The 18,475-nt window shown below is 36.0% G+C and overlaps 1 protein-coding gene across 2 annotated transcripts in view; it reads left to right on the top strand.

The window, feature by feature from the left end:
• The window catches only part of KITLG (KIT ligand), an 84,148-nt gene extending 66,867 nt beyond the window's left edge, over positions 1-17,281 (top strand). For both annotated transcript variants that reach the window (XM_008004211.3, XM_008004210.3), the window contains 4 exons: positions 5,363-5,472; positions 6,122-6,189; positions 7,291-7,367; positions 15,766-17,281. In XM_008004211.3, the coding sequence (XP_008002402.1) occupies positions 5,363-5,472; positions 6,122-6,189; positions 7,291-7,330 (218 nt within the window). In that variant the 3' untranslated portion in view covers positions 7,331-7,367; positions 15,766-17,281. The remainder of the gene's footprint in view (positions 1-5,362; positions 5,473-6,121; positions 6,190-7,290; positions 7,368-15,765) is intronic.
• The last annotated feature ends 1,194 nt before the right edge of the window (positions 17,282-18,475 follow it).

Below are 18,475 nucleotides of genomic sequence, written 5' to 3'. Positions count from 1 at the left end.
TGCTAATTACAAGCACTTAAATGTATAAATTTTCTTATATACACTGCTTTAGCTGCACCTCACACCTTTTCATATTGTGATTTTATTATTTTTCTAAATATTTGTTAATTGTGATTTCTTCTTTGATTCACAGATAATATAAAAGTGAGTTGTTCGATGTCAAAAAGTTTGAAGTTTTCCTATATATCTTGTTGTTACTGGTTTATGAATTCTGTTGTCAGAAAACATACTCTATATTTTTTTTTGAAATCTACTGAAACTATTTTATGTATATTATTTAACTATTGAATGCAGCACTCAAATTTGGCCAAAATGGTTGATAGTGTTGTTTATATCTTCTCTTCCTTGTTAAACATTGTATCTAATTTTTATTAATTATTGAGAAAGGGGAATTGAAAATGTTTACTTTTGATTACGGATTTGTCTAATTTTCCTTTTGGTTTTGGGTTTTTCGCTTCATATATTTTGAAGCTTTATTATTATGGGCTTATACGTTGTTGTTAGATCTTCCCTGTTTAATTGACCTTTTAATGTTACTGAAATATCCCTCTATCTCTGATAGTGTTCTTTGGCTTGAAGTGTGTTTTATCTGATATTAGTAGAGCAAGTCTTTCTTATGCTTACTGTTTTCATGGTATATGTTTGATTTTCCTTTATTTTCAGTCTATTGTCTTTATTTTTAAAGTACATTTCTGGTGGACAACATACACTTGGGTTTCACTATTTTATTTAGTGTGTCTCTGATTGTTAATTAGAGTGTTTCATCCATTTCTATGTAATACATCATCGGTATAGTTGGATTTTAATTCACTATTTTCTTATTTGTTTTTTATCTGTCTCATTTGTGTATTGATCTTCTGTTCCTTATTTCTCACCCTTTTTTTGGGCTACTTAATTTTTTTCTGGTGTTTAATTTTAATTACTGTCGGCTTTTCAACAGTACCCTTTTGCATTATGTTGTGATTATTTGGGGAATTAAAGTATACACTTTAACTTGTAATCTTCTACTTAGAGTTACTGTTGTAGCACTTGAGAAAAAATACAAGAACCTCGAAACAGGATAGTTTTACTTACCCATACCCATCTTTTGTGTCATCATTGACATATATTAACATATCTACATCAGTTATAAATTTCACAGTACGGTCTACAATACACAATGCAGTTCAATTATTGCTTTGAACTGTCATATGTATTTTAAAGTAAGAGAAGAAGAAATATATTGTCTTTTATATTAACCCGCATATTTGTTATTTCCTGTACCCTTCATTCCCTCTTGTCAGTCCAAGTTTCCATTTGGTATTAATTTCCTTCAAGCTGAAAAACATTCATTGGCATCTCTTATAATACAGATCTGCTGGCAGCAAATTCTTTTTTCTTTTTAATTGGAAAAATATCTTTTTTTTGTCTTCCATGTAGCAGGTACTTTTTACTAGATATTGAAGTCTGGGTGAACAGAATTTTTTTTTTTTTCTTTTAGTCTTTTAAAAATATTACTCTATTGGGTTCCTGCAGATACTGTTTCTGGAAAAAAAAAAAAGTAGCCACCATTTGTCTTATTTTTTTCCCTGCATGTAATGGGTCGTTTCTTCCTCTGCCTTCTTTCAAAGTGTTCTCCTTTTTAACAGTTAAACTAGAATATGCCAACGAGTGGTTTTCTTTGTATTTATCTTTCTTGAGATTTGTCAAGCTTTTGGATACATAAATTTGTTTTCCCTGAAATTTGATGAAAAAATAGCCATAATTTTTTCAATTTTTTTTAATCCATTTTATCTCTTCTCTCTTTCTGAGATACTACTTGCATGTATGTTAGCAGTTTGCTAGTGTGTCATCGGTCACAGAAGTTTTATTCATTTATTTATCCTCTTTTCTCTCTGTTCTTCTGAGTAATTTCTACTTGTCTGCTTTCAAGTTCATTGACCTTTTCTTCTACCATCTCTGATCTGCTGAATTTTTCATCCAGTGAATTATTTTATTTATAAATTTATATTTTGTCTTCTAGAATGTCCAGTTAATTTTTTAATGTGTTTTATGTTTGTCTGCTGGAATTTTCCATCTGCATACTCATTATGAAAAAAATTCTTTTTTATCACTTAAGCATAATGATCATAGCTGCTCTAAAGTTCTTGTCTCCAAATTTCAACACGCAGGTCATCCCAGAGTTAATGTCTATTGACTTCTTCCTCCTTGATTAGGGGTTACATTTCCTTTTAAATCGTTAGTGATTGTTTAAATGCTGGATATTATGAATTCTATACTGTTGAATATCTTTCAGTTCTATAGCATTTCTTTAGAGGCTATTGAATTGTGTTTTGGTAAGAGGTTCGAATACTAGCAGATGAGATTTATCTTTTCTCTCAGCCTTGTTTTTAAACTTTCTTGGGTACAAACGAAAGTAGCCTTATTCCTAAGGCACGGAATATCTGAGACACCTCTAAAGTACTCAGAAAATCTCTCCAATATTGCTTGTCATAAGAACTTTGTCCACCATTGTTCTGTGACTGCTAAGGTCTCTATTAATATTATAGCTTCCCAAAGGTTTGGTTTTTGTTTTCTTTTGTTGTTGTTATTTTATTTTTTAGTCAGGTTTTGTGACTTCTCTACTGGTGCATATAAAGCTTATTATTGGACCAGTAACTTAAGGAGATTCATCTAGAGATTTCTGATGCTCCTTCTTTTCACAGCTCCCTTCTTTGAAATAACCTAGATCTAGAAACCCCAGCCGCATCAGCAGCCCTGAATTTCAATCTTTGACTCCCTGCCTTAGTGAGGCCATTGATCCTTGCCTGGACTCTGTCTTCCACACCTCAGTCTGAAAGTGCACCCCAGACAGGAGAGCTGAAAGCCGAAAGCCAGGGCAAACCTGAGCCTCACTTAGTGTGGATTCCCTGTCTCATGAATTATACATTTGTGCTGCTGTTCCCTAATTTCTGAAAAGAGTTGCCTCATAATTTGTCCAGAATTATAATTACTTAGGTTGGAAAGGCTAGTCTGCTACCATTGTGTTTGGAAACAAAAGTCTTTCCTACTGATTTTAGAAGACAAATTAAATATAAAATACCTATTTAATCCCATGCCTCTGAATTAGAGATTACTTTTTAAATTGCAAGATGAATGGACAAGCTTCTTTTTTGTTCACTGTTTCCTTTTTCTTTCTTTTTAAAAAATTTTGAGTCTTGCATTGTCAGCAACTTTTAGCTAGGTGATGTCACTCATGAATATGCCACTTAGATACCTATGCACAAGACAAGATTTTGTGGTGCTCACATTCTAAGAGAAACAGATGTAAATACTCATAGTACAGTACATAATATGTATCATAATAGAATTATGCAAATGTTTTTAGTTGTAGCACAAAGGGGTTAAGACTTGTTTTTTGGGAGAAGGGTTAGGGAAATTTGAAGAAAGCATGCTAGTTTTCAGGAATAACTCAAAAGTTGGCCATGTCAGAGTACCAGGGCATATGAAAAATTATTACAGAGATGTGAGTGTGTAAGGAAAAGTCATGGGATAATGGAATAACATACAAACCTACTAGTTATCCAAAGGAAATTATGTTTATAGTATAACAGTAATATCCTTTATGATAACTAAAGAGAATATTTAAAAGATGTTTATGTTTGAGATCCTTACAGACAGTACCTAAATGATAGAGAAAGAAATCCTAACTTTGTCATTACCTTATACATCTTCTAGAAATAGTCTTGACTCAACCTTCCTGGACTCATATACCAGTCATGTTAAACTCTGTTTACTCTTCGGTCAAATGAAAGATCAAAATACCTCCTTCACACAGAGTTTCTGTGAGTTTTAAGTGAGTTAGTACACGTGTGCTTGGAGACATACCTGATGTCTTGTAAGAGTTCATCATTAAGTACTAGAATAATGAGATTCAATAAGACTTTGGATCAGTAATTATGTTGAACCTTTAGTGAGCTCCAGATCTGAATCAAGGAAGAATATTCATTTGCTTGTTTCATAAACACCAAGATAACCATGTCACAGGCATGGTGCTCCTAAAAATGCGCACTCTAAAAAGAAGTTCAGCAAAATTATAGCACAATTCTTTGTGTTCTACATGTCTACAGATGTTGGTTATTATTAGTCAAATGAAACAAGTCAGTTTCCAAGATTTCTGGACAGTGGATAGTTTTGGTAATAAGGAGATATAATTAATATGGTAATAACCCAGGAATTTGGGATTACTCAAATCCTGCCCAGATGAGCTTCCTCTCCACACAAATTCTCTGCAGACTATCTTTGCATAAAATCAAAACTTTGTTGTCAGCTTAAGCTTTGTCCCCAAATACCCTTCATTTGGGCCTTGAGGCATACAATTCAAATCTCATTGATTCCTACTGGATAGCTGCAGTGGAAAGTATTGAAAGTCATTCCCTGGAGGTCTAAACAAATCTCTTCTGATAAAGTTCTTTTTGTCTGCCTGCAAGAGGGACAGTAGTATCCCTGATGGACCGAAGACCTGGTTCTTAAGCCCCACGCATGAACAAGTGAAATAAAAATAGTGAGGTAACATTGACCTCTATAGGATGTGAAGCTCAGTAATCTATGGGCGCTTCCCCCAACCCTCCCCCGCACTGCCACCCCACCACCTAGTCTTTGCTGTTTTTGTCCCTCCCTCTCTCCTGCAGGAAGATTGCTGCTGTGTCTTAGTCAGATTCCAGGATTGCATCTTGGCTCATAGTCTTAGGGATGGAACTGTCAACATGGTAGTCACCGCATTCTCAGAGAGCAGGTCTGCTTTCCTTAGTGAGGTCTCCCACACAGCTTTGTTTGAAGCCCCCTCCTTAGATGCTATCCTTCTGCCTGAGAAAGGTTTTAGGTAGCAAATTCCAGAATATCTCCCTCTTTAGTAAGCTGCTTTTTGCTTTTGAGTCTGGTCTTTTCTTTGGTCTGAGTGGTGAATTTCAAGACTTAGGTTTGGTATTTTTATAGAACAGGAAGAACATGGTGTTTGGCTACCTTGATTCTGGGACATCTGGCTGACCCAACGTAGCCAAATACCAAGATAAAGGCATGAGAGATAGATTTGTTTGATAGTGTAAGTCATTTCCCCCCCAGAAATATATTAAGTCTGTGTTCCATATGTGGCAGAATTACCCAAGCCAGATTTCTTTCTGTCTCTGTGATTTCTTTCTTTTTTAATGCATTCGTCTTTTGGAGACTACATGGACTTATATTGCCTTGCAAAAGCAATATTCAGCAGAAAAATCAATCTTTTGAATACTTTAAACAGATACAGGTCCAGAATGTGTTACGGAAACAGTTAAAAACAACCACAGCATAAGAGCAAAACTTCTAGGATGAATATACTGTATTCATCACTGTGTTCTTTAAATTATAGGGAAGGCCAAAAATCCCCCTGGAGACTCCAGCCTACACTGGGCAGCCATGGCATTGCCAGCATTCTTTTCTCTTATAATTGGCTTTGCTTTTGGAGCCTTATACTGGAAGGTAAGTGTTGCCATTCCTTTTTTTTAATATGCTATGTTTACATAAATTATTAATCTTTTTTCCTCAAGAAATGATCCATTACGAAAACAGTGAATTCTACCTTAGTTTATAATCTAAACAAAATTTAAATTTTAGAAAGTTTCCCATTTCTCATTACGTCTGGGGACAATCCCTCTAGCTGATTATTCACACTTAAGAATTAGGAACTAGTGTTAATAACCTGAACTAAATATGAAAAGGAAGATCTGCCAAAAATCATATGATATACTTAAAAGATAAATAGAAATGTCATTTGTATTATCTGCTATTTTTGGATTTCTACTCTTTTGTTCTCTTCTTATTGAAGCCTGTCTAAAATTTAAAAATGTGCAAAAATCATTGTGATTCAGCTTCTTGAAATATCTTTTGAATTTGATTAAATGTCAACTTCTTTATTACTCTTTCTCCCCCAACATCCTAAAAATGTTGAGTTGATGGTACCATGCAACTTTCATAATTTTTTATTACAAAAACATTTTGCATGCTACATGCTGAAAAAAACTGTTATTGGAGTTATTGACATAAAAGATAAAAGTGGAGTGCACTTACCTCTTAAATATTAGACCATTCATTGATCGTTTTACAGCATGTGTGTTTCTTCCTTTTCCAGAAGAGACAGCCAAGTCTTACAAGGGCAGTTGAAAATATACAAATTAATGAAGACGATAATGAGATAAGGTATTTTGTTTTGCTAAATGTGTGCCTAATCAAGCATGGCATTGCCATTTCACACACTGTGTACATGCCCATAATGTCTTTAAGAAGTCCTTAATTCATGACAGTAGCTCCTAACCAGTGAGTCCCAACTCTTTATCCATCTTTCTGATGTCTCACTCTCTCTTCAATGCTGCATCTCCATTTACCTGTAGAATACTTTCACATAATTGTTTTCATGACCCTTCTTAGGGTTTATAAAGGGATTACCTCTGCTTTCTTATTTAAGTAAGGCAGCAGAATCTTCTCAGACTCCTAGTTGTGGAACTCTGGAGGCATATTTGCTCATGTTCTTTCTTTTCCACACTTTTATCAAAACATACTGATTCAGCTCTCAGAGCCTCTTCCTAAGCTTAGTTCTTTTGGTAGGAAGCATTATCATCACTGACATCTTTATGATCTCATGAGTTGCTGCCACTGATCTTTTCTTTTGCCCTTCGAAACTCAACCTTTAGTCACACTCTTCTGTAAACACTGGTTCATAGTGTGACTTCTTATTTGAAATACGTTCAGTGATTTTCTCTTGTATATTTAATATATCTTTTATTTTACTCTGGCTTTCAGAGCCCTTAACTTTTCTCAGCATGCTCGTCGTTTTCTGTAAAGCCAAATGCAAAATTTGGTGTAAGATGACTTTCCGTTCTCTGTAGCTGGCTCTTGTTACTCTTTCACCTTACCCTATACTGCCCAGTGCTCATATGTTCCCTTACCTTTGATTATAATTTTCATTTGGTGTGTTGCATTCTCTCATGCCATGCCTATTGTATACGCAGACACATATGAAATGCATATAGGCATGTTTGGTGTGTGTATATGCATATACAGAGAAAGAAATGTTTTAACTACTTTGAAAGACTACCTTAAGACAAATGAAGTCTTCCCTCTTCCCTATAGTAATAAGAAGGTAGCTCCCCATTAAATTTTGCAATCTTCTACTACTGTATTTACAGAAAAGCTGCCTTTTACAATGCCCAGGTCATGGTGTACCTCAGAATCTCTGACTAAGAGAAAATACGCATGATTTTTAAAATTTTTTTAAATTTTTTATTTTTTATTGTTTTTCAGTATGTTGCAAGAGAAAGAGAGAGAGTTTCAAGAAGTGTAACTGTGGCTTATATCAACACTGTTACTTTCGTATATTGGTAAGTTTTTTTTCTTTCCTTTTTTTTTCTTTTTTTTTTTTTAATTCTTTAAGTTCTAGGGTACATGTGCACAAAGTGCAGGTTTGTTACATATGTATACATGTGCCATGTTGGTGTGCTGCACCTATTAACTTGTCATTTACATTAGGTATATCTCCTAATGCTATCCCGCCCCCCTCCCCACCACACCATGACAGACCCCAGGGTGTGATGTTCCCCGCCCTGTGTCCAAGTGTTCTCATTGTTCAATTCCCACCTATGAGTAAGAACATGCAATGTTTGGTTTTCTGTCCTTGAGATAGTTTGCTCAGAATGATGGTTTCCAGCTTCATCCATGTTGCTATAAAGGACATGAACTCATCCTTTTTTACAGCTGCATAGTATTCCATGGTGTATATGTGCCACATTTGCTTTAACCAGTGTATTATTGATGGACCTTTGGGTTGGTTCCAAGTCTTTGCTATTGTTAATAGTGCCACAGTAAGCATATGTGTGCATGTGTCTTTATAGCAGCATGATTTATAATCCTTTGGGTATATACCCAGAAATGGAATGGCTGAGTCAAATGGTATTTCTAGTTCTAGATCCTTGAGAAATTGCCACACTGTCTCCCACAATGGTTGGACTAGTTTACAGTCCCACCAACAGTGTGAAAGTGTTCCTATTTCTCCACATCCTCTCTAGCACCTGTTGTTTCCTGACTTTTAATGATCACCGTTCTAACTGGTATGAGATGGTATCTCATTGTGGTTTTGATTTGTTTGCATTTCTCTGATGGCCAGTGATGATGAGCATTTTTTCATGTGTCTGTTGGTTGCATAAATATTTTCTTTTGAGAAGTATCTGTTCATATCCTTTGCCCACTTTTTGATGGGGTTGTTTGATTTTTTTCTTGTAAATTTGTTTAAATTCTTTGTAGATTCTGGATATTAGCCCTTTGTCAGATGGGTAGATTGTAAACATTTTAATTCAAACTGAAGTATTTAGCAAGAACTATACAGCATATGAGATGCCAAAATTTATAAACAAACTTCATTAGTAAGTGGTCTATCAAGCAGATGTCAGTATGTTGGCTGAAGTTGTTACATAATTGAAATGTGCATATCTAATTCATTGTGTATTTTCCAGTTTTGAAAGGTAAGCAGTGTTTGTCCTGACTAGTGGATTCATCTTGTATGGGAGATGCACAAAAAAATTAACAGTTGTAGGCCGGGCGCAGTGGCTCACGCCTGTAATCCCAGCACTTTGGGAGGCCGAGGCGGGCGGATCACAAGGTCAGGAGATCGAGACCATGGTGAAACCCTGTCTCTACTAAAAAATAGAAAAAAAAAATTAGCCGGGCGCAGTGGCGGGCGCCTGTAGTCCCAGCTACCTGGGAGGCTGAGGCAGGAGAATGGCGTGAACCCGGGAGGCGGAGCTTGCAGTGAGCCGAGATTGCACCACTGCACTCCAGCCTGGGCGACAGAGCGAGACTCTGTCTCAAAAAAAAAAAAAAAAAAAATTAACAGTTGTATGTTTACTTGGACTGTTTTTGAGGACAGAAAATTAATTAGACAAGGGGAATATAGCAAATTGGGACTAAAATTAAGTATTACTAATAGAATAAAAACATATGGAATCAATTTTATTTAGGTGTGACCACCATAACATGATGGTGTCCCATGTGTTAGATGCTGAAACAAGAGAAAACCAGAATGTTTCCCTGCCATTTTAAGGAAAAAGAGAAAACATCCAAATATCTTACAGTCAATAGAGTAAGATTTTCAAGGTCAATTGCCACTTTCCACATGACTAGTAATAATTATGCATTATAATAGTTCAGAGCCCAGGATACACTGAGCATAAACGCATGGCAGACACATGCTGGGATTGTATGGGTCTGTGGAAGGATTGTGGGAGAAAGGAGAGTAAGATGTGGCTAGAAGTTACTGGTGATCATTATCTCCTGTCCTGTCTACTTTCTCTGCTCCCTTGCTGCAGATACTGTTGCGGGAAGACCCACAGCTGCATTAACTTAATCAGTATTGATTCATGCTGTCCCTCACTTTTGCTTCTGCTAATTGGCTGTTATTTTGGTTACTGTCATGGAATCCTGAGTGCATTTACCACAGTGGCATGCGAATATTCTCTTCTCTTTCTAATTCCTCATTTCTTCTGTGCATTCCCTCATTGTCAAAGGATTATTTACTCTCCTCTTTATTACCTAGATAGTCTGTGGTGAGTTCCTTCTTTACCCTGCAAGTCACTGCCCTTCCAGCTTTAACCCCTGTCCCAGCTTCAGAGATTTATCTCTACGCTGAATCTTCTTCGGTGGAGCTGAGTCATAAAGTATCTGGCCTCCTGTAAATTTTATGGTTGTATGACATTTTTTTAACAACTCAAGATAACATGATATAATTATGTTGCACATTTCTCTAACACTGTAATACTTTATTCTACATACTCTGTCATTTTTACCTTCAATCATACTCTTGATTAACATGTCCATACCATGAATAGCACCCTCTGTTTTCTGCTGCCCATTCCCACTTCTTTCTAGGCTCATTCTTCCTGTCAAATAATGTAAATGGATAGAACATTTAACATAACATTAAGTGTTATGCTTAACACTTTTTATTTTCTGGAGCAATATTACCCAAGCTGAAACGATGCTTTTTCCTAAAAATTCATTTTTTTGCCTTTGAACCGTAAGATGAGATTCACTGTTTTCTTTTTGTTTTTTTCCTTCCTTTTCTTCTTCTTCTTGACAACCATTTCAGTTCTCTCAAGCAGCATTCACAAACCACACATTAAATGGTTAATTGAGTCTTAAATGCTCATGTGATGTCCTCTGTTGTTTGGTTTGGGATTGCATTGCTGGGATCCTGTTTTGGCACACAGGTCTTTAATCATGTGGTTTTAATTATGACATTTGTCCCATGACATTTGGGAGTGGATTAGGATACGGAAACCCAGGCCACTTGTTTAGGAGGAAAAAAGATGGTATTTTAAAGCAACCATAGTCAAACAACTTATGGATGTTTGAATACTCAGTTAGCATTACGAGACAAGAGCTGGGTCTTTCTGTTTCTTGCTGTACCCTCAACACCTAACATGCTACCTGTGCACTGTTGGCTCTCTATAAATGTTTGTTGAATGAGAGACTGAGTGACTCAGCCCTAAATGAAAGTTTAAGCAAATGGCAAAGAAGATTGTTCTTCTGAAGTAGGGTTTGTTTTTATCTTTTGTGTGAATGTGTGTGTTTAATTTATTGGCTTGGATTAATGAGACAGCAAGGTATGCATATGAAGAGGGAATATAATCACATAGGAAATTAATAAATTATTTTTCTTAAGGTATGAATTATTACTCATGTATAAAATGAATCACATTAGCCAGGTTAAAGAAGCCAGAATTATCCAGAAAAAAAAAAAAAAAAAACCCAGCTCACTTATTGAGTAGTCAGTGGGAAATAGATCACAGAATGAATGAAAACGTGACTCATTCTCCTTCATAAAGTGCCTTACTCATCATCTCTGCAAAGCTCTGCCAAGGCTCAGGTCACATACTACCACCTACAAAAAGCTGACTTCCCAAATGAAAATAATCTCTATTTGTGGCCCTCTAAATAGATTTCATACGATCCTTGGTAGGACATCACAGTCACTTAAATGAACATTTTGTGCCCTTTTCAAAACCATAAGCTCTTAGGGGGCAGGATTTTTTTTTTCTTAGTTTAATTTTGGAGCCCCACTAAACAATGTCACTTATACTGTGCACATATAAATGATGAATAACTATTTGTTGAATAAATTAATGGAAAGATGAATGAATATCTCAGAATTACAATAACATAAGAATAAAATTTATGAAGATAAAAACAGAAATAAACTTGTATGTGTGTGTGAGTACATAAGAATTCAAATGCTGAGGGAAAAGTAGGGAAAGAGGGAGAAAAGGGCCAGTTCATCATCAAGAATCTGAAAACCCCAAAGTAAAAATGAGTATATATCATTTGTAATCATCTATTGACTACCCATTATATGAAGTAAACCCTTACATTTGGCCTCATACTAACAGAGATGGAAAACCCTCCAAGGAACTCAAGTCTAGTTCCTAGATAGGTGTGTAGTAGAGGGAAAGTCTGGGAGACCAAACAATGATGTGGTAGGAGATAAAATATTCTAAAAAATAAGAATAACTGTAGTAAAAAATACCAAGATAGAAATAAAATGTGGAGTTGCAATTATACGTTTAAAAATATATATAATTTGAATTATAATCATTTTCTTGGTTAGCAAGGAAGGGGAAAATACAAGGAATGACTCAGGTTTATGGCAAGGATTTCTCCCTGAAATGGAAGTTTCACCAACTAAAACAAATTAAATAAAGAAAAATATTGGAACACTAGAATAGAGAACATATGGGCTAGTTCTCTGAAGGAAATAACCTATAATTGGGAAATGAAAAGAAGGAGGGTTTAATATCTTAAATACAAGGAACAAACGTGGAAGGAATGTATTGAACTAGAAACAACAACAAAGAAAGTTGCACCTAGGAAAAAATATGCCAAGAGTGGTGGCTCATGCCTTTTATCCCAGTACCTCGGGGGCTGAGGTGGGAGGATCACTTGAGCCCAGGAGTTTGAGACCAGCCTGGGTAACATAGGAAGACCCCATCTCTACAAATAATTTAAAAATTGGGTGGGCATGGTGGTGTGCACCTGTGGTCTCAGCTACTCAGGAGGTTGAGGCAGGAGGATTGCCTAAGCCCGAGAGTTTGAGGCTGTAGTAAGCCATGATCAAATCACAGCATTCCAACCTGGGTGATGGAGCAAGGCCTGGTCTCAAAATATAAAAATAAAAAATTAACTGAAGTTGTGTTTATTTGACACTATGCATGAGAATAGCTATGTGAAAAGTTAAAAATTTACTTGGTCACATAGGTTATGCCAAGTATCCATAGTAGCATCCTACAAAAACCTTTTTCATATTGTGTTGTGTATAGCAAAGATTAAGATAGATAAATAAAACAGATACATTACATTAAAAGCTTTATTTAGGTTAATACATTACAGGAAACTTTTGCTCTTTACTCTTCCCACAAATGTGATTCCAACAAACTCTAGTAGGTGCATTGATAGATGCAAAGCTTAATATAACTTCGTTGTGTCCTCAGATTGTTTATAGCCTACAAAAGGAAATCAGACATATACATAATACTCTGCATATGGTCCTACAAGTTGTGACACAGTTCTAGATACTGGCATGGATGACATCTTAGAATTGAGCACACCCAACTACAATTACCTATTTTTGAAAGGAGAGAGAAATCACTAACAATAGGAGAAGAGCTTCACTTTGTAAGTGATGGAGGTAGCATCTGTACAGAGCACACAGCGTAAACTAAGTCAGGAAAGTCCCAAAGTAGAAACTATGTTCAAGGGTCAGTTTGGACAGTTGGATTCCAGTGGAAGTCACATATAAAGAGTTAACATGCTGAGAAGAAAGGGTGAGCATCAGTTTGAGAAAGGGTTTGAATTCCAGGAATGGAGCTTAAAATATAAGCTTGTATCACATAAGGAGCTATTGGGATAAAATGCTGTAAGAAAGATGTGGGTGACAATCAAAGCAGAGGTGTGGGAAAACTAATTTGGTGTTGGTATGGCAAGATGTATGGGAATGGTTAACTAGAGAAATGGAGTCCATTTACCAGGCCAGTCTTCAAATAAGATGTGAGAGAGAATGACAACAGAATTAGCATCAGGGCCAGGAAATAAGAAAGCAGAGACCATTTGAAGACATTGCAGTAAAAGAATCAACAAATCCTAGTTACTAATGGGATGTGAGACTTGTCATCACAGGCAGAACTCAAGAATGGTTTGGAGACTATGGGACTTACCAGAGTGTGTCCCACTCTGTTATTAACAGGAAATGTGAAATCAGGTGAAGAAGCTGTTGGTAAATATTATTGAAACTGACCAGTGGCCAAATATGTTAGACTGGAACTTCAGATAACAGTCAGGCCTGGAAAGAATAGATTTGCAATTTGAGAGTTATCTGCAAAGAATTTTGTTTGAGACCTTGAAAGAAAAATTGCTTCGTCACAGAAATGGCCTAGTGTGGTTGATAGTAAATAGCATGGGTTTGATTGTGGAGAGGTTCACCAAAGAAATACAAACAAAATTTCCTGTATATCTGAGCTAAGGGGGAAGAAAATAAATCTTAGAATTGGAATAAAGGACAATTTCAAGTCAAGCTTGGAAATTTAGGCCTCAAGGCTTGGGAATGGTTGGTTACCAAATGGCAAGATCTGTGATTCTTTGCCAGATATTTCCTAAGACTTTTGCAAAGCTTTGGAAGTTTGGTTTCTGTAGATAGATTGTAAAGCAGATGATTAGAAGGGATTAGACTTGGGTTCAAGCCTTGACTCTTTGGTGTATAATACTAGATGAGTTTATATCAGTTACCAGTTCATGTCTTTTAAACCTTGGTTTTTCATGTGTAATGAGGGTTAATGATAAATTTACTCTTCTTATTTCACAAGGGTTCTTGCAAGACCCAGGTTGTCATTATAAAAATTATAGTTTTGTTCTATGCGAAAACAGGTGTCAGTCTTTAAGTTTATTTTCTTTGCTAAGTGACCCAGGAACAAAATCAAAAATAGATTTCCAGTCTACATATAATTATCTTGCTCTCGCTCTTTTTTTTTTTTTTTTTTTTTTTTTTTGAGAGAGAGTCTTGCTCTGTAGTCTAGGCTGGAGTGCAGTGGTGTGATCTCAGCTCACTGTAACCTCCGCCTCCTGAGTTGAAGGGGTTTTTGTGCCTCAGTCCCCCAAGTACCTGGGACTACAGGTGTGCACTACCACACCCAGCTAATTTTTGTATTTTTAATAGAGACAGGGTTTCACCATGTTGGCCAGGCTGGGCTCAAACTCCTGACTTCAGGTGATCTGCCTACCTCAGCCTCCCAAAGTGCTGGGATTACAGGCATGAGCCACCATGCCCGTCCTACATTTAATTCTCTACATTCAGCTTTGCGTTTGAAATTATTTATACCTTTAAAAAATACATTCTTTTGCTTTTTGTGATTCCCTTGTGCTTTCTAACCATGCTTTTAAAATATTTTCTATATATTTTGGATTTCTGAAGTTTTATCTTAGTTTCTGTTAATTTTTGTTCTAGATTTAATTCTGATTTCCTAAATACAGGTTGTCTAGCTTCTAGAGTTCTCTGTTTGTTAAATTGTTGTATAAGACAGTTTTTAATATATTACAATTAGGCAGACTGGGAAAATATTGCAATTCTTATTACTCACACTATGGAATTTTATGGCTAGTCTGTGTAATGATCTCAATACTTTAAAAACAGTGATCTGTGACGCTGGGTTGATAAACAAGGACAAAAGTAGTGAAAGAGATTGAGCAGAGAAGATGAGAAATGCAAAACACATTATTTAGAGACTGTGATTGAAGATGGGATGATGATACCATCTAAATATATTTTTTTAAGTAGAGAAGAAATACATATACTTTACTGGAAAGTTGAAACATCTGAAACCTAGTAGATTAACACAAGTACTGAAGAACTAAAACAAAATATGGCTTTCATGCTTCAACAAGTACAATAAGCTACACTGAGGCCAAATGAACCTTCCACAGAAGCTTTGTTGGGATGTGGTGCCAAGATTTCAGTCTTTCTTTTTTTGGCTGGAAGTGTTGGATGAAGTCTTTCTGCTGCTATTTCCTCAGCTGGGAGAAATGATTGCTAGAACCTAACTAGATAGTCAAGATACTAGAGTGGCTCAGTGGCCATGTGAGGCTATTACTTGTTGGTGGCCACTGACCAGCTTCTCCACCTGTCCTAGGGATCTCTTTCTATCTCCACTTCTCTGGTCTCCACTCTCCAGACACTTCTTTGTTCATCAGTCCTTCTCCCTTCACCCCCATCTACTACCTTTTATAATCTTTCTGGAGAAATTCAAAGCTAACTAGGTTGATAATTGTATTATCACAAACTGAGATCATTGGTAGAATGTCAGGAGGTATGAAAGTTACAGAGTGAAATATTTATTGAGTATCTGTTAAGTGCCAGGCATTGTTACAACAGTGGAGGTACAGCGGTAAAAGAGATGGAGAAGCTCCCTGCCCTCATGGAGCTTACATTTTAATGGGAGGACATAGATAATAAACAATAAGTAAGATTGTTCCATATAATGTGTTACCAGGGAGATCATAGAAAATGACTGATCACTGCATCTAAGAAAAGATTTATCAAGTTCTTTTATGCTATGTAAGTGAAACATACATTGTAAATCTGTTACTCATTCTGTGGTCATATATGATTTCAGCTACTGAGATTTTTAAAAAGGCAGAAGGCAGATACACCATAATCTCTCTTTTTGTTTCCTTCCTTTCTAGGCTGGTAACAGTTCATGTTTGCTTCATAAATGAAGCAGCTTTAAACAAATTCATATTCTGTCTGGAGTGACAGACCACATCTTTATCTGTTCTTGCTACCCATGACTTTATATGGATGATTCAGAAATTGGAACAGAATGTGTTACTGTGAAACTGGCACTGAATTAATCATCTATAAAGAAGAACTTGCATGGAGCAGGACTCTATTTTAAGGACCTGCAGGACTTGGGTCTCATTTAGAACTTGCAGCTGATGTTGGAAGAGAAAGCACGTGTCTCAGACTGCATGCACCATTTGCATGGCTCCAGAAATGTCTAAATGCTGACAAAAACCTAGCTTTATTCTTCAGATACAAACTGCAGCCTGTAGTCATCCTGGTCTTCGCAAGTAGATTTCAGCTTGGATAGTAGGGGTAACAATTTTTCTCAAAGGGATCTAGAAAAAAATGTTTAAAACTCACTAGTGTCAGCCACTGTACAGTGTAGAAAGCAGTGGGAACTGTGATTGGAGTTGGCAGCATGTCAGCTTTTATAGTTACTGATTAGTGATATGGGTCTGATTTTGATCTCTTCCTGATATAAACCATGCTCACCCATATCCCACTAAACAAATGCAAATGGTTGCCCGGTTCCATTTATGCAAGGGAGCCAGTACTGAATTATGCCTTGGCAAAGGGGAGACTCTCCGAAAGAGTCATCGCAGGAAGAAGTTAAGAACACTGAACATCAGAACAGTCTGCTGAGGAGGACATCGGCATCCTGGGAAAGTCTGCTTTTTCCCTTGACCACTATGGGGTGTATAAATCGTGTTTGCAAAATATGTTATGATGTGTTTATACTCTAAAACTATTACAGAGCTATGTAAAGGGACTTAGGAGAAAATGCTGAATGTAAGATGGTCCCATTTCAATTTCCACTATGGGAGAGAATAAAAATAAATTATGACATTTAGTATCTAACATTAGAAAACCAAGCCCACATGCTAATATGGGTGTTGAAAACTAGGTTACTTGGAATGCAAGGAATCAGGAAACTTTAGTTATTTATAGTATAATCACCATTATCATTTTAAAGGATCCATTTATTTAAAATCAGGCACTCTATATTCATTAAGCTTTTTGAATTAAAAATAGAAAGAAAGCTTTATGTAGTTATGCATGTCAGTTTGCTATTTAAAATGTGTGACAGTGTTTGTCATATTGAGAGTGAATTTGGCAGGAATTCCCAAGATGGACATTGTGCTTTTAAACTAGAACTTGTAAGACATTATGTGAATATCCCTTGCCAGTTTTTTTTAATAATCAAGAAAACGTCCGAGTAAAGTTAAAGAACGATTTCTTATGGTTTATTTTGATGAAAGTTCTTTTAACATGTCTTGAATGTACACATAAAGGAATCCAAAGCTTTCCATTCTAACTTAATCTTTGTGATAACATTATTGCCATGTTCTACAACCATAAGATGACAGTTTTCAATGTAGTGACACAAAAGGGCATGAAAACTTAACTGCTAGCTTTCCTTTCATTTCAAAAGTCCAAGAATTCTAGTATATTTAGATTTTAGCTTCTGTTCAAAGCTAATCCAGATGCAACTCCAGTAAGTGGCCTTTGCTCTTTTTTGTACCAAAGAGCCCAGATGATTCTTACAGTCCCTTTCTTCTCTAACATGCTGTGGTTCCTTAAATATGAGTAATTCCTCTAAGATGTAACCAGGTGCTTTGAGAAGCTGCATTAAGGTGTTCAGGCCCTCAGATATCCCATGGTACACTTGATTAGTAATAAAACCAGAGATCAATTTAATTGCTGATAGGTCCTGTCTCAGTGTGTGGCATTGATTGTTTTCAGGAAAATAGATAGAGATTAATATGAGTTATGTGTGTAGGTCGTGTATAGATTGAGAAGATAGATACTTCTCAATCTAGTAGTTTGATTTATTTAACCAGTGGTTTCAGTTTGCTTGAGCATATGAAAATGCCGCTTAATGTGCTTAAGAGTATAATAAATGTACTTTTGTCCTCAAACCTAGTAGCTGGATTTTAACACTCATGGACATGGTCTTAATCAATGGAGTTAAATAAACAAATTCAGCAAGTTATTAAATCTGACATGGTAGGAGAGGGGAGATGTGTCCTGCTTATTAAATGTATTGGTCCATTGAAAGTTACATGGATTGCCAATTTTTAAAACACTAAAGTTGAATAAAATGCATGAACAATAGAAAAATGCTGAACGTTATTTTGGATGCTAGCTGCTTGGACATTAACTATGTCATTTCTGCTTTGAGATAAAAATATATATTTATCTTTGCTTATTTTATCCCAGATGTGTTCTGAATATCCTTCTTCATAAATCATGGAAAACTCACTGCTGACATAGTAAACCATGAAATCGCCTTTTCAGTTGGTGCCATGTATCTGATAGTTCCATCTTACAAGGTTTCAAAATTACCTTTTAAAATGATCTCAGAAGTCTGCAGATTCTCAATGATACTGAAAGCTTTGCACCTCTTTGGTAGAAACCAAGTCTGTTTTAAAAACGGCTTTATGATAAATGGTGCCTCCTGAGTGATAATGAAGTGTTGCTGGATATTGTGTTGTAATTTAATACGCTTACCACACTGCCACCCTTTAATGAGTCAGAGACAAATTGATTTTTCTTCAATACAGTAATAGAACAAGTAGCCTATTCTCTTAAAAAGAATGTGAAGAAATG

Source organism: Chlorocebus sabaeus, chromosome 11, assembly GCF_047675955.1.
Source record: "Chlorocebus sabaeus isolate Y175 chromosome 11, mChlSab1.0.hap1, whole genome shotgun sequence".
In the NCBI taxonomy this organism is placed as follows: Eukaryota; Metazoa; Chordata; class Mammalia; order Primates; family Cercopithecidae; genus Chlorocebus; species Chlorocebus sabaeus.
This window is presented reverse-complemented; position numbering and strand designations above follow the sequence as displayed.